The sequence below is a fragment of the Aspergillus flavus genome, chromosome 5 (genome assembly GCF_009017415.1).
Source record: "Aspergillus flavus chromosome 5, complete sequence".
NCBI lineage: Eukaryota > Fungi > Ascomycota > Eurotiomycetes > Eurotiales > Aspergillaceae > Aspergillus > Aspergillus flavus.
Window position 1 is genome coordinate 1,903,553 of NC_092408.1, and position 14,822 is coordinate 1,918,374.

A 14,822-nucleotide genomic window follows, 5' to 3' on the forward strand; every position below is an offset into this window, starting at 1 on the left:
AAGCGGGTCTGGAAGCTTCCTTGCAATTTCGACTGGCGCTGATCCTTTGTGACCCGGTAGCGTCAGGCATACATTTCTGCTGCCCAGCGTCTTGCTTGGAGGCATCTTCGCTCGTTCAGGATGCCGGATTGGAAAGGTGTGAAGTTCTAGGCCCGCACGCCGTTTGCAGTGCTCTCTGGTTCTTTCAGGGGTAAGTTGGTTGGTCCCCGCTGGGTGGCGTTGGAGATTCACTGGATTTGGGTATTGTATTTTGGCTTTTGCTCGGGTAGGTTTGTTTAATGAATCATAGACTTGCTGATTTGTGTAGTGCCTTGTTTAGCGATGTCTCAATGGTATTTCTTTGCATTGGAGGACTATTCTTTGAGTTTGATTGAATCATTGAAGTTAATGGTACCCTAGTACAACAATGTATTCCGGCTAATTTATGCAGAGATGCATTGACATAGTTGGAATGGGCTCGAGCCTCTAATATAGACAATTTAAATTATCCTAGGAAATTCGGAATGTACCTAGATCTTCTCTATAGCCGATGGCATGCGTACGATGCGAGGTATTCTATCTGTACGGAACTTAGTGCCGTGGTCAATGCGATACCAAGCTCGCAAGCCCATGAAAGCATGATTGGTTCGTTTAAATTAGAATAAAATAAAATAAAATATAATAAAGGTAGATTCGTATTTCATACAAAGGAAATCCGTCTATACAAATGAAAATCGTTATGTACACCCCAGGAAACCAAGAAGACCACAAAACTTTTCTCGCATACCCAGAAACTCATGTCCTCAAATCCCTCGCTCCCTCCGATAATGCCTGACTCCCTACCGCCCAAGGTGGAAAGAATTCATTCCTCGCCTGGCCCGTAGTATCATACTGCGCCTGGTCCAGATCCGGGGTCTGAGCTGGCGGCTGAAATGTGCATTCCACCGTCTCGACCGTTAACCTGGCTCGCACCTGGCCCGGAGGAGTACGTCGAGGACCACTTTCACCTGAAGCGCTTCCATCGCTATCGTTATCCTCGTTCTCTTGGAACCAACTGTCCTCGCTCGCAATGGTCTCCAAGTCCCATGCCTGTTGTTTGATCTTGGATGGGTTAAAGGGGGATGAAAGACGCTGTTGCGGTGGGTCAACGCTCGGTTCGTCGATTTGCTTTTCTGATATTGTCTCGGATTGTCGTCGACTGTTATTCTCAATTGTGCTGCTCGTGGTAGTGATGTTGAGTTTGCTTGGCTTCCGTTCGAGCTTTTTGGCAGTGACGAGGTCTGGTCTGGCTTGAGGGCTTGCTGAGCTCAGGGGCGTTTTCTGCTTCGGTTTCGGCAAGCCGACCGTCACTTGTGGGGTTTCTGGTCTGTCTGGGGTGGAAGACAACACAGTGGATGATGGTGGTAGCTGCGACTTGGGAACCTCACGGGCTGCTGGCGTAGCATGATGGGGCGTTGGCATCTCAATCGGCTTCTGGACCGGAGGTTTCTTGACAGGGGGATTAGGTTGTTTGATAATTGGGCGAGGCTTGCAACCGGCCATCAACGGGTCGACTGGTGAGTTTGCCCGGGAAAGCTCACTTGGTACCTCAGTGATTGGGGTCAATAGACCCGGATCATCAATGACCGAAAAGTCGTCCTCGCTGGGTAGGAAGTTGAATCGGGAAGTAGGTATGGGCGGTAACGGATGGGAGGGTATATCGGGTTGGGAAATCCTGAGGTTTTTCAAACCAAGTTCCTCAGGCTTTTTGCTCACGGATGATTCAAGTAATGGGCCATTTTGAGGCTTGTCTTCTGCCGTTGGCACACGAGGCAATCGGTGAGATGGGACTGGTGGTCGGGCGTCATCAACTGATTGCAGAGCCTCCGGATCTGCCCCAGCGCCCGGCCATGGAGTCGGAGGGCGTGACTTGAGGTGATCGATAGGGCTTTGGTGAGGCGTATCACCTGGCTCACCCAGGCCTTGCGACTCGAGAAATCTTTTGACTTTGTCTTTTGCGCCAACGGCAAATGGAGGGAATGTGGTCAGGCTATCGGCATCGGCTTGCGCTGGTTGTTGGGGCTGTGAATGGCCCGTCAGGGAGTCCGAGGAAATGCCTTGCGAAGCAAGCTTAGGAGCCGTGTTGAGTTTGCTTTCCATGCAAGTCTGCGTGGTAGAGACTGTTTGGTTGGGCTGTGGCTTGATCGGAGCCTCTGGCTGCTTCGGCGACGTCTCCTTAGCCCTAGCGACTTTACCATCTTTTTCACTCCCTCTGGGTGGCACTGAAGGACGCGGATCTCGTACGGGGTGATGAGCGCCCGACTTCGAAAGTGTCTCACCTGACAAGGCTCCCTGAGTTGTCGATGACAGAACTTTCGAAGTAACGCCTCGCGAGGCTTTCAGTGCCGAAGACGAGCCTGGTACCATTGTCAGACTCCGTGCCAGTCCGCTCTCGTCTACCGGGGTACTGTGTCCGTTGCTTGAAAGGGCCGTCTTTCGTTGAAAGACTGAAAAAGCTACAGATAGCGGCTAGAACGGGGAAATATAGCCATGATATTGCGCGACCCAGCCGCCTTGTCTGGCAGAAGCTGAAAACCCGTACCTGGCCATACTGATGCCCAATTGACTTACGAGTCCCGTACACACTCCACCATCGCTCAGCCCAAGCAATCAATCACCGGCAAGAAAAATAACGCTGATCATTTTATTGACAGAAGGTGCCGGGAATTCCTGGTTCGGTGGAGCTAGGGCATCCACCGGACAATGTTGGGGAGAGCAAGCAACATTGAAAAGCTCCCTGCAAGTGATTTCCAGAAGCCTAACTGGCTCCACCGAGAAGGCACCAACGACTTAGTGCCTGGCTCTATAGCTTTTGTTCCGTAGAATAGGGTTATTCTGGCGTAATATGTGGTGGATGGCCGGCCAATGGAGATATCATCAAGTCGAGAAAAAGGGGCTCCCGAGACACAGTGGGACCCGAAGAGCAAACGTTATAGCCCATGTGTTGGCCCACAACGCCGAGTCCCAAATCCTGTCATTTTTTTCTATGGCGTACAGTTTCGATTTGTCGGGTTTCTTTGGTGGTCGCTATCCTTTTGTGGTGATATAGCTTGTAAAAGTGCTCAAAATTGGAAACTTCAGATGGACTATCGATTTTTTTCTTATCCACCATGATGCCCACCAGGCGACAACAGATTGTTTTCTTTCAAGAACTCTACGTAATTCTTCTGCTGAGATAGCTTTTAGAGTACGATCGTATTATGAATGCATTATTAAGCACGTCTCTATTCAAGCATTTCATAAATTATCTGCGTCTCCAGCGTCAGTGTATCCCCATTTGTTAGACACTACCTCTTTACGACTTCTCTTTGTTTTTCTATTGTAGAAAAAAAAAAGCTAAAAGATAAACAAACGATACCAAAAGACCCCAGATAAGAAAAACAAGATACACATCTCTTTCCACAGCGCAGCCATGCATAGCTCCCTGTCCATCCCAGACGTCGTGAAGGTAGGTAAAGTGCAGTATCAAAGCTATTTCAGGAACCTCCAACTGCCCAACCCAAATTAACTTTCTTGCAATGTAACCCAAAGCTCGTGTCAAGTCGTTTAGCTTTCTTCTCGAAGGTCAACTTTGTGTCCACCTTTTGGGGCTCGTCCCCTGGTTCGGAGCTCCCTTGCTCCACAGCGATACCCAACCGGTGGAGTCGGTGGCCGTTATCCTTATTCGGGTGGTGTTTAGCTGTTTCAGCTTTGGTGGCTTTATTTCTCGATACTCTGTGGCTTGTCTGCTCATGTTCTTACTTGGGTGAATGTTTTTCTGTTTGTTATGCGGGGGTGTGCTTGTGTTCTTGTTTATCGTGTAGTAGTGTGTTGATATGCCTGATGGGAACACTGCACTGTATATCATACCCACTACCTCATCGGAAATCCATGCAAGAACTGGTTTCGTACATAGATACTAGGGCAAGCATTCAGTTGCCATCTAGAGAAAGGCTTTTAGCCATAACTTATATTTCATAGTAGTCGTTCTAGTTTGTACTGCGACAGGCGATAGATCACGATAGAAACAAAAGCCAAAGTAAAAGTCGAATAGAGCCCTGCTTTAAGTATGTTTCGCTGGGAACAGAAAAACAAACCCATATTCACGATCTCTTCCCTCTACAGCAAAGTAATCCTTGCCAATGACCTGAATCAATACCACAAATCCCTCACTTCTTCAACCCAGCAACAACTTTCTCGAGCGCATCCCTCTCCTCCTGCTGATGTTCCGCAAACTGACCCTCCGCCAAGTTCTCAATACTCTCCTCCGCCTCCCTGATAACCTCCTCCGCCTCACCAATCTTCCCCTGCCCCGCCAAAGCCTTAATCAAGATCCTCAAAGACCCAAGAACCTGCGGACTATTACTCCCCAAGATAGGATGTTCCCGGAGCGCCGGAATCGTCTCACGGGCAAGTTTCTCCGCTTTCTTGTACTCTCCTTTCTCCTCATAAAGTCCAGCCAGATTCTGCAAAGCAGCTAGATCCTTTCCCTTCGGTCCGGGATGATTGACTTGCTCAAGTAAAAGACTTTCTTGTTTCTCGAGGTCGCCGGTACTGCGATTGATGTGGAAGAGAGCGGATTTCAGTCTCTGCCAGGTGGGGTGGTCTTTCTCATAGAGAGGAGTGGGTTTTGCAGCGTTTTCGAGGCACTGCAGCTTTTTGGTAAGGGCTTGTTCGAGGAGGACAAGTTTGGTTGCGTTTGGGGAGCTCGGGTCGAGGTTTAGACTGGTGATTTCTTCGGGGGTGAGGTTGGCGGCTGCACTGCTGCTGATGGCTGGGGGGAGAGATTGCCAGATTTCGCCTTCGGGGGTGGTGGGTTTCCAGGGGTATTGCTGGGGTGTGACCATTTTGGAGTTGGTTTGATTATGATGGACTGGGGATTGTGTTGAAGGAGAGAGGGATGGAGGAGGGTGTGGTTGTAGTCTAGAAGGAATATGTTGAAGTGAGTGAGATGTCGAAAATAGATTTATATAAAAACAATATGAATGAGTGAACAGTAGCCTTAGGACTAGGCAGCAGCACGTGAATAAACACCGAGAGAGGGAAGATTAGGTTTACTGTCAGGGATTCTTCTTTGTTGTCCAACCGAGACGGTGGGGTTGAGGCGTCTCTACAGGCAAATCACCATCCAATGAATATGGAACCAGGATAAAATCCTGACTTACTATAGTACATCTCCACGGTTACGCATTCCCATCCAATTCTTGATGCTTACGCTGCACCATATCCTTTACAGCAACCTCCGGTTTCTTCCCCTTCTTAATACTCTTCCATTCCATACCAAGAGACGCAAGCAGTCCAGCAAGTGAGAGCCCCATTGCAGCGAGGAAGCTTTTCGTGCAAGCTCCGTTGTACGCCTGCTGCACCTGAACCATATATTCCGATGGAACCACAGAAGCCAGGTTCGTAGCACCGTTATTGAGAATCTCTCTTGCATCTAGACCTGGAATGTCGGAGAGCTGAGGCATAAGGTAGTTGGTAAGAATGGATTGACCAATCGTGGCAAAGACACTGCCCCCGAGCTGCTGGAGGAAGAACACGAGTGCGATTCCGATCGGTACATCAGCGAACGGGAGGACTCTCTGTACGACGAGACCCGAGACTTGCATTCCGAATCCCAGGCCAAATCCAGACAGGAACTGATAGCCGATCCAATGGGATAAGTCGGTATCGAGGTTGAAAGTTGACATCAAACCTAATCCAACTGACAAAACACATGGGCATATGTACATGGCTGGGACATAGTATCCGGTCTTTTGTGTCATGAACCCTGCGATGAATGTCGCGAGAACCATACTGAGCATGAGCGGTAACGTGTAGATGCCCGACTGGATGGGGCTGACGAGTTTGACGGTTTGGACTAATATTGCCGTCAGCTGGAATTTCTATCCGTGTGGGATAGGTAGTTGCGCTTACACCAGATCGGAAGAAAGTAGACCATCAGTATCATTGAGCTCGATATAAAGAGGGTGTAAAGCGCTGCGCAAAACATGCTTCTTTGAGTGATCACCCTGGCTGGTATCGTAGCTGTCTCTGGTCTGAGGATCTGGACGGCGGCAAACAGTAAGATCAAGACACCGAACAGAACGAAGAGCGCAATGACCCGACTATTACTCCACGAGTAGGTCGAGCCGCCCCATTGTAAAGCTAGCAGCAGAGAGACAATTGCTGGCACGAAGAAAAACATGCCCAGGGGATCGACCCGTTTTAGATGGGTTCCAATGGATGCAGGTTCGTAATTCGACTTCGGTGGATCCCATATCAAGAACAAGAGTATGATTGTTACTGCTCCGATAGGAAGATTGATATAGAAGCACCATCTAATCACTCAGGTTAGTCAAAGATAATTCTCCAAGTTAATGGATCAAGCCTAAATAACACACCTCCAGGTGACCGAGCTGGTGAAGGCTCCCCCGACCAATGGTCCCATAACGCTGGAGACTCCAAAGGCCCCTCCAAACATCCCTTGAAACATAGGTCTCTTGTGCAGTGGTATCATGGGTATTATAATAAGCATGCACCCGGAGAAGACCCCGGCGGATGCGAGCCCGGCGATAGCACGTCCAGCTATGAAGGCGCCTGAGTTGGGGGCCGCACCACAGATGGCAGAGCCGATTTCGAAAATCACAATGGAAAGTAAAAATACACGCTTCATATCGTAAGCTCTGTATATTCGGCCATAGAGAAGCTGAGAAGTTGCTCCCGTGAGCAAGAATGCCGAACCGTACCAGCCAATGTCGCCCAAACTATCGAACTCATCCGTGATACGAGGAATAGCAGTACTGACAATTGTCCGATCCAGCGTGACGACAAAGAGGGACAGAAGGTTGCATGATATGATTAGCCAGAATTTGAGAGTCCTGGGCTGGTAACGGCTCTCAGATTCTTCTCCTCGCTTTTGCCCTGCTTGACTCGGCACTATGCTCGGCTTCTCAACATCTGAAACTTTGTCTGATCCCATTTCCTTGCCCTTGTCAACCTCGGCTTCGTTATCGCGGGCTGATGATATTATTGGTTGTTCGTTGCTCCCGATTATGCCTTTGGCTTGGTATGCTTATAGATGTCGTCTTCCGGTTTTCGATGTTAGGTATGTGCAAAGTAAGGTATTCAACGTCAAGAGTCAGCTTACTCCGGTTGAGTCAAGCTTGCCACACTTGCAATGGGCAGTCTCATGATATATTATTTTATTATAAAGAGATCGAAGATGTTATTCCCGGGCAAGACCTGTCCACGCTATATAGACCAGCTACGAAGTTGAGTGTCGGGTTTTGCCCCCACAGCCCCCTAAGAGGAGAAAGAAGAAATTACACGAACGAGACTTGATTGACCGGCTTAGAAAGTATGAGGCACTTATGTCTCAGCATGGCATCAGCTTCGACTCGGTCCTAGAAGGTGAATACGGTGTCGCGAACCTTGAGCATGACACCAATGGCGCGGGGACTGCTGCAGAAGGTAGTGCACAGAATAGTAATCCACAGGCGCAGGGCAAGTAAGTTTTATCTAGCTGTTATCGTTCTTTTCTGATATATATATCTTGTACCACTCTGACATTTCCCAGCCGCTCGAAATGGTTTCCATATTATCAAGAGGTTCGTCCATGGAATGGTTTTCTCATCTTGATACTCTACGTCGCCATATTGGTGTCTCGTTGAAGGTACAGAAAAATAACCCATCCAGTACTGCACAACCGATGATATGCTGCGCGATACGTCCGACGATGAGAACGAGCGGCTCACAATCCATCATTCATTCGATACCATGTTTGGTGATACCGATGGCTTCCCATTCAATGTCTGTGGCTCGCCGGCCCAGATAACCGATTTACACCCACCTGCTATCAAGATGTTTCAACTATGGCAGGTTTATATTAACAATGTGAACCCTCTCTTGAAGATCAGCCACGTTCCAACACTCCAGGCACAAGTTGTCGAGGCAGCGGCCGATCCTGCTAAAATTTCCAAACCGCTAGAAGCTTTGATGTTTGGCATATATCTCGTCGCTGTGCTTTCTTTGACAGATGAGGAGGTGGAGGCCACCTTTGATGAAGGGAAAGCAGTGCTCCTATCCAGATATCACCAGGGCACGCAGCAAGCCTTGATAAATGCTGGTTTCATGAGATCAAATGAGCTCATGGTGTTGCAAGCTTACTTTCTGTACCTGGTATGTCGACCCTTACGCTTTTCCTACAGCCTTGGATGCACCTTATACTCCAGCATGTGGCAACGCATCGACTAATTCCGGCTATAGTTCTGTATAGTACAATACATCGATCCTCGGTCTCTTTTCTGCCTGATCGGCATCGCAGTACGTATAGCCACACGTCTCGGCTTACATCGTGATGGCATTCGGTTCGGCTTGTCGCCATTTGAAACAGAGCAACGGAAACGATTATGGTAGCAGATTGTCGCTTTTGACAAACGAATTGCAGAGGTGACTGGATCGGCTATTACCGCGCTCTCCTCCTCTCCAACTGACTGCAGGCTTCCTCTCAATGTGAACGATGCAGACCTACACATACACGCTAAGGAACCCCCAACCCCCAGCACTGGTGCAACTGAGATGCTTTTCTGCCTCACGCGCATTGAACTCACTATCGCAGCTGTCCCTAATGGCATGCGACCCAACCCTGTAGATTTGAACAATCCGTTCGCGCAACACAAGCCAACACCCTCGCCAGCCGATGCCACTACTCAAGAAACTAGCAGTCAGCCCCCGACAAACGGTCTCGATCGCTACTGTGCGCACATGGAGTCCACGTATCTCGCACACTGTGATCATGGGATTCCTGTTCAGTTCTTTGCTCTGATGATGGCGCGTGTATCGCTTTGTAGACTTCGAATTGTTGGCTTTATGTCTCGGGGTGTGTCCGCCACAACTCTGAGAACCGGGAGCGCGACGCCCTCTTCATGACTGCTATCGAAATGCTTGAGTATGATAATATTATCCACACGGCCCCCAGTCTACGCAACTTTCTCTGGTACACTCAGTTACTAGTCCCCCTGCCAGGATATGTCTTCCTCGTAGGTGAGCTGCGCCAGCGCACCACGGGCGAGCTGTGCGAACGTGCATGGAAAGCTATATGCGTCAACTACAACGACCGGGGTCTCATTCGCAAGCTGAGAAGCCCTATGCATGTTGCCTTCGGTCGCATGCTTCTAAAGGCCTGGAACGCACATGAGGAGGCCGAGCTCCAACTTGGGAGGAATGTGCAACCTCCACAGCTGGTTACAATGCTGCGCGAACGTGTGGCCCTGCAAACTTCAACATCCCAATCAAAGCCAGATTTGGCGGGCAACGGTAGCACGGACTCTGTTAAGACCACAAACGGTGGCCCCATTGCTGGAACCAGAATGTGGGTTGACGATAACCCTGGACTAGACAGAATGGGCCGGCCATTCGCGATTATGTCCAATGAAGATTCAATGTTTCCGTCTCTGCACAGCGCAAGCCAAATGTTTGATGAGGTTTCGCCCGATCAGAATGACGTCGATTGGTCATATCTCATGCAACCTGGTGTACTGGGGGAGCTTTGCGGCAAACACTGAGCCCATCTTTACGCACAGCTGTGGTTTCACTTATCCATCTGGGTCATGGTCATGGTACTTGTCGGCTTTCCTTTGTCATCGTTCGTGTCATCATCATGCTCATGCGATGTTCCATGTGGTTTTCGGGCTACTACGCATGGGCACGTCCGCAATGTTCCAAATGATCTGTTTCATTTCGACGACTACATCAGTAGTATTCGCTATCGATAAATTCCCATTTGGCCTTCACCGCATGATGCAACTTCCTCATAGGCCAAGCATGGATGGCCTTGGTCTTCTCAATGACGGCCTCCAGTGCTTCTCGTTCCCTGGGGTCAGTAAAATACTCCCCGTAAAGTATGATGCTAATCACTGCATTAACTAGGGCGGGTGAGACGTTCTGGTGACTAAGGCCAATTCCGCAAATGTTGAGTACTATTGATCGGACTTGTGCTTCAACCTTGCGATGTGCAATGCGGCAATGCGGATCGTTCCTGTATCAGTCGATCAACAATCGAGAGTCAGATAAAGAGACGTGGGTAGGTATCGGACATACCTAATATTAGGGTTCTCCGCGATCAAGATCATCCGAGCAATCTCGTAGTGCTGAGCGCCAAATACTTGTGCACTCGAGCAGTACCAGACAGTCGAAAATATCTCCCCCTTGGACTTATCGGCCTTATTGTCTAGGATTGGAACGAACTCGGGCATAAGTTCCTTCGTGATTGAGTGCAATTCTTCCTTTAACACAGCTGCATTCAAGGTGGTCAGCTGCATGTACTCGTTCCAGCAGAGCTTGTTGGAGCTCACCCCAGTCTAGTGGTGACCTGTCCCCCAGCCACCATCTCGTTACGTCTCCAGCAAATAATATCAGTTTATTAGCAGCAGAGGCACCCTGGCGCTTATCTTGGTCGGGGGTTATCCGGGGGAAACGCTGCATTGCCAATGCATAGTAGATTTCCTGCCTAATGGCTATCCAGAATACAGCATTGGCAAAGCTGTGGTGTGTTGGTATGGAGGCAGTGGTTTCTATGATGGCCTGTATAATGGCAAGGAAATTAACAGGCTGCTGGTCGCGAGCTCCAGTGCTACTATCAATCTCCTCCTCCTCTTCAATCTCTTCATACTGTCGCAAGATCACGGCAGCTGCCATAATGTTCTCTTGGTACTCTCGGTCACAGATCTTATGGAAGTCTATGAGCGCGGGTATGCATTTGAGCATATACTCAACCGCGGTAGACGTCGACAAATGGGGAAGAACCTGCCCTTTATATTTCGGTCCTTTGGATGTCCTGTACTGCGGCAAACGGCTGAGATGACGCGATGCAACGGCATAAATGGCATTCCGAAGTGGGGGACAATGTCGGGCGCGATACGGAACCTCTACTTGAAAATGTCTCCTGTCATCACAGACGTCAAACTATGCTGCTGTTAGCTTTGGTTTAACATCGCACGCTGCGTATACTATACCCACGGAGAAAGTTCCTCGATAAAGTACCGCAGTAGACAAGCTTCTTGTACGCTCTCAAATGGTTCGAGCGCTACATCACTGGAAGTGGAAGTAGGACTGTATCCAGACTGAACTGGTCCACTGAAAGAATTGGTTCCCTCGCTACTGTCAAGGTGACCTATTTGCTCTGGGCTCCCGGACACAGACAGAGTGTGGGCGGGAAACCTTGGATCGGATATATCCAACAGCTGGGAGCTGAATTTACTTGTAACTGAATCCTGCGGCGACTCATCTTCTCTGAATAGAGGTCCAGTTAAACTTGAAACATTATGCGCTAACTGATCGGCTTCGCATGCTGTAATAGCCAGAGCATGTAGACGCTGGTTTTCGGAAGCAGTGCAATCAAAGCAATTGAAGGGCTCTGAAGAATGCTGCGCCGCTGGGCTCGTGGGGGGGATGCTAGAGGGCCCGTGGTCAGTGTGTCCATTGGAAGGGTCAAACTGGACATTGCTGACAACAGATCCGCCTGTATCATGTACACGGAGCCGAGCTACGAGATCTGATCAGTCATCGAAGAGCCTCGCTAGCTTGTTGAAATTCTTCCAGAAGGTTTCTCACCTCGCTTCGGCCTACTGTTCACCCAATGTTGGTCTTCCGAAAAATGGGCAGTGGACCCTTGACGGAAAATCTGTCTTTTCGACACTACAAAACAGTCTAGATTCTTCGTTTCACATCGTCCACACTTCGGTGTTTGTTTATCACCTGGCAGTTAAACAAGCTATGATCAGCATGGTTTCCCGTCCAATCTATGTACGCAGTCATGCAAGAGTGTAGCATCCAATAGCATCCAGATGCGAGCCACATTGTCTTTCTCTCTAATTGCGTGTCCGACAGCTAGTCCTGTACCACCGTCACTAGCAGTACTTTAGTCTTACATTTCAGATGTTTGTCTGTGGGATGAGTTAGTATGACACAGCCTATAGCAAGGACTACAACAAACTGACCACGGCAATTCCAGCATGGCTCTTGGACTTCTCGACTCCGCTGCAAGGTCATTATCTCTCCGTGGGCGACGATATCTAAAAAGGGTTATATTGATGTGATAATAGAAAGTTCATGGTCATCGAGTGAGGTTCAAGTTGGCTGAAGACACAAACCGCGGCAAGACCTTCCGTAATGGGACATCCTGCACCCAAAATGCGGGGAATTTCCCCAGTCCCATGTTAGGAAGATTTGCCCGCCGCCACTCACGCTCCATCTCAACTCTACTACATGTGGAAATTGTCGCCGCGAGGAGACACTTTCGAGTATCATAGTGTATTGAACAACAGAAATAAAGTATCAAGACGTCACAGTCCACGTAGCTGGATGGTGCTTTCAAAGGTAAATATAGACGGTACAATGTCATGGATGATCTCCGAACACAATCAATCATCTTCTGCCAGACAATGTAGACAACGAAGTACAGCATGGAACTCTCGATTGCAGTTGCTGGCCTTGGCCGGATGGTAAGCCTGCTATCCATATTATCTTGGGATCGGCCCTAATAGAGATTCACACAGGGCAAACGCCATGCTCACGCCTTGATCTACCGGGTTCCTCGTGCCCGTGTTGTAGCTGTATGCAACACTGTGCCCGAAGAGGTCGTGTGCGCAAAGAACAACGAAGAGTACAAATAACTCGGTATCGCGGTATACAATAACTACGATGATATGCTGGCTCATCTAGGACTCAATGCCATTTGGGTCTCCTCCACAAGTGCACATCCCCCGGAAATCTCGTTGAATACTCCGCGACTCCCCCGCATTTACCCCAGAAAACGATCACCAACGCTACAACTCACAATAGCCGACCGACCAATCATGGCAGGTGCAACGTGAGTTAAAATATCCAAAAAGTCAGGCTGCCTCGCCGGACATTACTGAAAGCGGAAATTCTCGACGTCGATACTGTTTCAATGACGTCTACAAATTAGAATCATTTCCGTGTTTTCAATAACCGTAAACTTTCGACTCGGAAGTCCAATGTGACATATAGATATGTCGGTGTATATAATGATGCCGGACATCAGTTTGTCTTCGGCACTATTCAAGAAATAACTCGGTTGACATCGAATTCAATCGGGATCGCGCCCACTATCGATCATGGCGACGGATATGAAGAAAGACATTCAACCACACGTCCTTTCGGAGGGGTTTTCCACTTCGGAGCATCATGAAACCGTTGCCATCAAACCCGATATAGAGCTACAAGAGATACCTGCCTACGGTCCCGATGGTGTCCGAGGCCTCATCAGCTCGGGTTATGTCCTTGGGGCGGCATTCCTGGCATCCCTAGGAGGCTTCTCATTTGGATATGACCAAGGAGTCATATCCATTATCAATGTCATGGAGCAATTCCACGCGGTCTTTCCTCAAGCCGAGACCGCCTTCGGCAAAGGGTTAATGACGGGGATGCTGTTGCTTGGAGCATTCGTGGGCTGTCTCTTCATGCCATACCTGGCCGATCGAATCTCCCGAAAATGGGCACTGACTGTAGTTGTCGTGATCTTTGATATCGGCGCCATAATCCAAACCTGCGCGCAAAGCTATGCTACGTTAGTAGCCGGGAGAGCCATTGGAGGCATCGGGGTCGGAACACTCGCAATGGTATGTACATGACTCTCGGTATCAGACTGGTTCATCTTGCTCACCTGGTCATGGAGGGTGCCCCGCTTTACATCTCCGAGATCTCTCCACCCAACCTACGAGGAACGCTCTTGGTCCTGGAGTCTATCTCCATTGTCTCCGGCGTGGTCATCTCATACTGGATTACGTTCGGTACGAGGTTGATCGAGAGTGAGGTCTCGTTCCGTCTGCCATTCGGTCTGCAGATGGTGTGTGCCACAATCCTTGGTGTTGGCATCCATTTCTTTCCCTACTCACCTCGATGGCTTGCCCTCGTCAACCGCCAACAGGACTGTCTCGCCAGTCTTTCCAAGCTCCGGGGCCTGCCGGACACCGATGAACGAGTACAAGCTGAATTCCAAGGGATTATCACTGAGGTCAAATTCCAAGAGCTTATCCAAGAGAAGAGACACCCTGGTACGCACGGTATAAAGCGACAGCTACTCGCCTGGAGAGACCTATTCGGCCGGAAAGGCTGGCGGAGAACAGTAGTCGGTTGTGGAGTTGCCTTTTTCCAGCAGTTTATCGGAATCAACGCATTTATCTATTACGCGCCTACTCTATTTCAGTCAATCGGCCAGTCCGACGAGATGTCACTTATACTGTCTGGTGTCTTCAATGTCCTACAGCTAGTCACCGTCCTTGTCTGCTTCTTGATCATTGATAAGATTGGACGCCGGCCTTTGGCAATCTTCGGTGGTTTTGCAACCGGAGTCGCGTACATCATCATCGCCATTCTATCTGGGCTATATGGCAAGGACTGGTCCGCCCACACAGCTGCCGGTTGGGCCTGTGTCTCCATGGCCTTTCTTTTCATTCTGATCTTCGGTCTCACGTATTCTCCTCTCGGTTGGGCCCTACCATCCGAAGTCTTTCCCAACGCGACTCGATCGAAGGGTGTGGCATTGTCGACCAGCACCAACTGGCTTTCCAACTTCATCGTAGGTGTTGCCACGCCTCCCATGATGGAGAACCTCGGCTATCGAACCTATATTTTCTTCGCAGTCTGGTGTGTCATGGCCGGTATCTGGGCACTTATCTTTGTCCCCGAAACCAGCGGCAAGACCCTAGAAGAGATCGACGACGTGTTTGGCGATACAAGCGGACATGAAGAGCAAGAGGTGATGAGAACCGCCGCTTTGGCGACCATGAGACCGCCAGTCCAGACTACTGTATGAAGGCGAG

The 14,822-nt window shown here is 49.4% G+C and overlaps 6 protein-coding genes across 6 annotated transcripts; 3 read left to right on the top strand and 3 right to left on the bottom strand.

Annotated features, from left to right (window-relative positions):
- Positions 1 to 774: 774 nt before the first annotated feature.
- On the bottom strand, positions 775 to 2,661 carry F9C07_6254 (uncharacterized protein; the record flags this gene model as incomplete). The annotated part of the gene is made up of 2 exons (XM_041292889.2): positions 775 to 2,375; positions 2,637 to 2,661. The coding sequence occupies 2 exons, from the start codon at positions 2,659 to 2,661 to the stop codon at positions 775 to 777; spliced, it is 1,626 nt and encodes a 541-aa protein (XP_041147643.2).
- A 1,247-nt stretch (positions 2,662 to 3,908) lies between these two features.
- F9C07_2093327 (putative transporter) lies at positions 3,909 to 7,048 on the bottom strand. Its single transcript, XM_041292890.2, has 5 exons — positions 6,381 to 7,048; positions 5,914 to 6,317; positions 5,185 to 5,857; positions 4,993 to 5,107; positions 3,909 to 4,829 (listed from the first exon to the last, which is right to left on the bottom strand). The coding sequence occupies exons 1-5, from the start codon at positions 6,956 to 6,958 to the stop codon at positions 4,167 to 4,169; spliced, it is 2,433 nt and encodes an 810-aa protein (XP_041147645.2). The 5' UTR covers positions 6,959 to 7,048; the 3' UTR covers positions 3,909 to 4,166.
- A 301-nt stretch (positions 7,049 to 7,349) lies between these two features.
- F9C07_2203987 (uncharacterized protein) lies at positions 7,350 to 9,542 on the top strand (the record flags this gene model as incomplete). Its single annotated transcript, XM_071509576.1, has 6 exons — positions 7,350 to 7,486; positions 7,556 to 7,586; positions 7,675 to 8,157; positions 8,245 to 8,301; positions 8,395 to 8,784; positions 8,829 to 9,542. 6 exons carry the CDS (start codon positions 7,350 to 7,352, stop codon positions 9,540 to 9,542), a joined length of 1,812 nt encoding a protein of 603 aa, XP_071364411.1.
- A 93-nt stretch (positions 9,543 to 9,635) lies between these two features.
- On the bottom strand, positions 9,636 to 12,262 carry F9C07_1651442 (uncharacterized protein). Its single transcript, XM_071508285.1, has 7 exons — positions 11,976 to 12,262; positions 11,907 to 11,921; positions 11,590 to 11,733; positions 10,992 to 11,521; positions 10,332 to 10,941; positions 10,078 to 10,273; positions 9,636 to 10,015 (listed from the first exon to the last, which is right to left on the bottom strand). The coding sequence occupies exons 1-7, from the start codon at positions 12,025 to 12,027 to the stop codon at positions 9,730 to 9,732; spliced, it is 1,833 nt and encodes a 610-aa protein (XP_071364412.1). The 5' UTR covers positions 12,028 to 12,262; the 3' UTR covers positions 9,636 to 9,729.
- A 178-nt stretch (positions 12,263 to 12,440) lies between these two features.
- Positions 12,441 to 12,650, top strand: F9C07_2234129 (uncharacterized protein; the record flags this gene model as incomplete). The annotated part of the gene is made up of 2 exons (XM_071509946.1): positions 12,441 to 12,479; positions 12,534 to 12,650. 2 exons carry the CDS (start codon positions 12,441 to 12,443, stop codon positions 12,648 to 12,650), a joined length of 156 nt encoding a protein of 51 aa, XP_071364413.1.
- Positions 12,651 to 13,115: 465 nt separating this feature from the next.
- On the top strand, positions 13,116 to 14,815 carry F9C07_6246 (putative high-affinity glucose transporter; the record flags this gene model as incomplete). The annotated part of the gene is made up of 2 exons (XM_071511444.1): positions 13,116 to 13,567; positions 13,645 to 14,815. The coding sequence occupies 2 exons, from the start codon at positions 13,116 to 13,118 to the stop codon at positions 14,813 to 14,815; spliced, it is 1,623 nt and encodes a 540-aa protein (XP_071364414.1).
- Positions 14,816 to 14,822: the final 7 nt, after the last annotated feature.

Excerpts from the sequence above, each read along its gene's own strand:
- F9C07_1651442 (XM_071508285.1), bottom strand. The coding sequence starts at position 12,027 with ATGACCTTGCAGCGGAGTCGAGAAGTCCAAGAGCCATGCTGGAATTGC. Across the intron at positions 11,522-11,589 it reads GAACAGTAGGCCGAAGCGAG|CTCGGCTCCGTGTACATGAT; the intron begins GTGAGAAACCTT and ends CAGATCTCGTAG. Across the intron at positions 10,942-10,991 it reads TCGAGGAACTTTCTCCGTGG|TTTGACGTCTGTGATGACAG; the intron begins GTATAGTATACG and ends ACAGCAGCATAG.
- F9C07_2093327 (XM_041292890.2), bottom strand. The coding sequence starts at position 6,958 with ATGGGATCAGACAAAGTTTCAGATGTTGAGAAGCCGAGCATAGTGCCG. Across the intron at positions 5,858-5,913 it reads CTACTTTCTTCCGATCTGGT|TCCAAACCGTCAAACTCGTC; the intron begins GTAAGCGCAACT and ends CGGCAATATTAG. Across the intron at positions 4,830-4,992 it reads TGCCTAGTCCTAAGGCTACT|CAATACCCCTGGAAACCCAC; the intron begins GTTCACTCATTC and ends GTCACACCCCAG.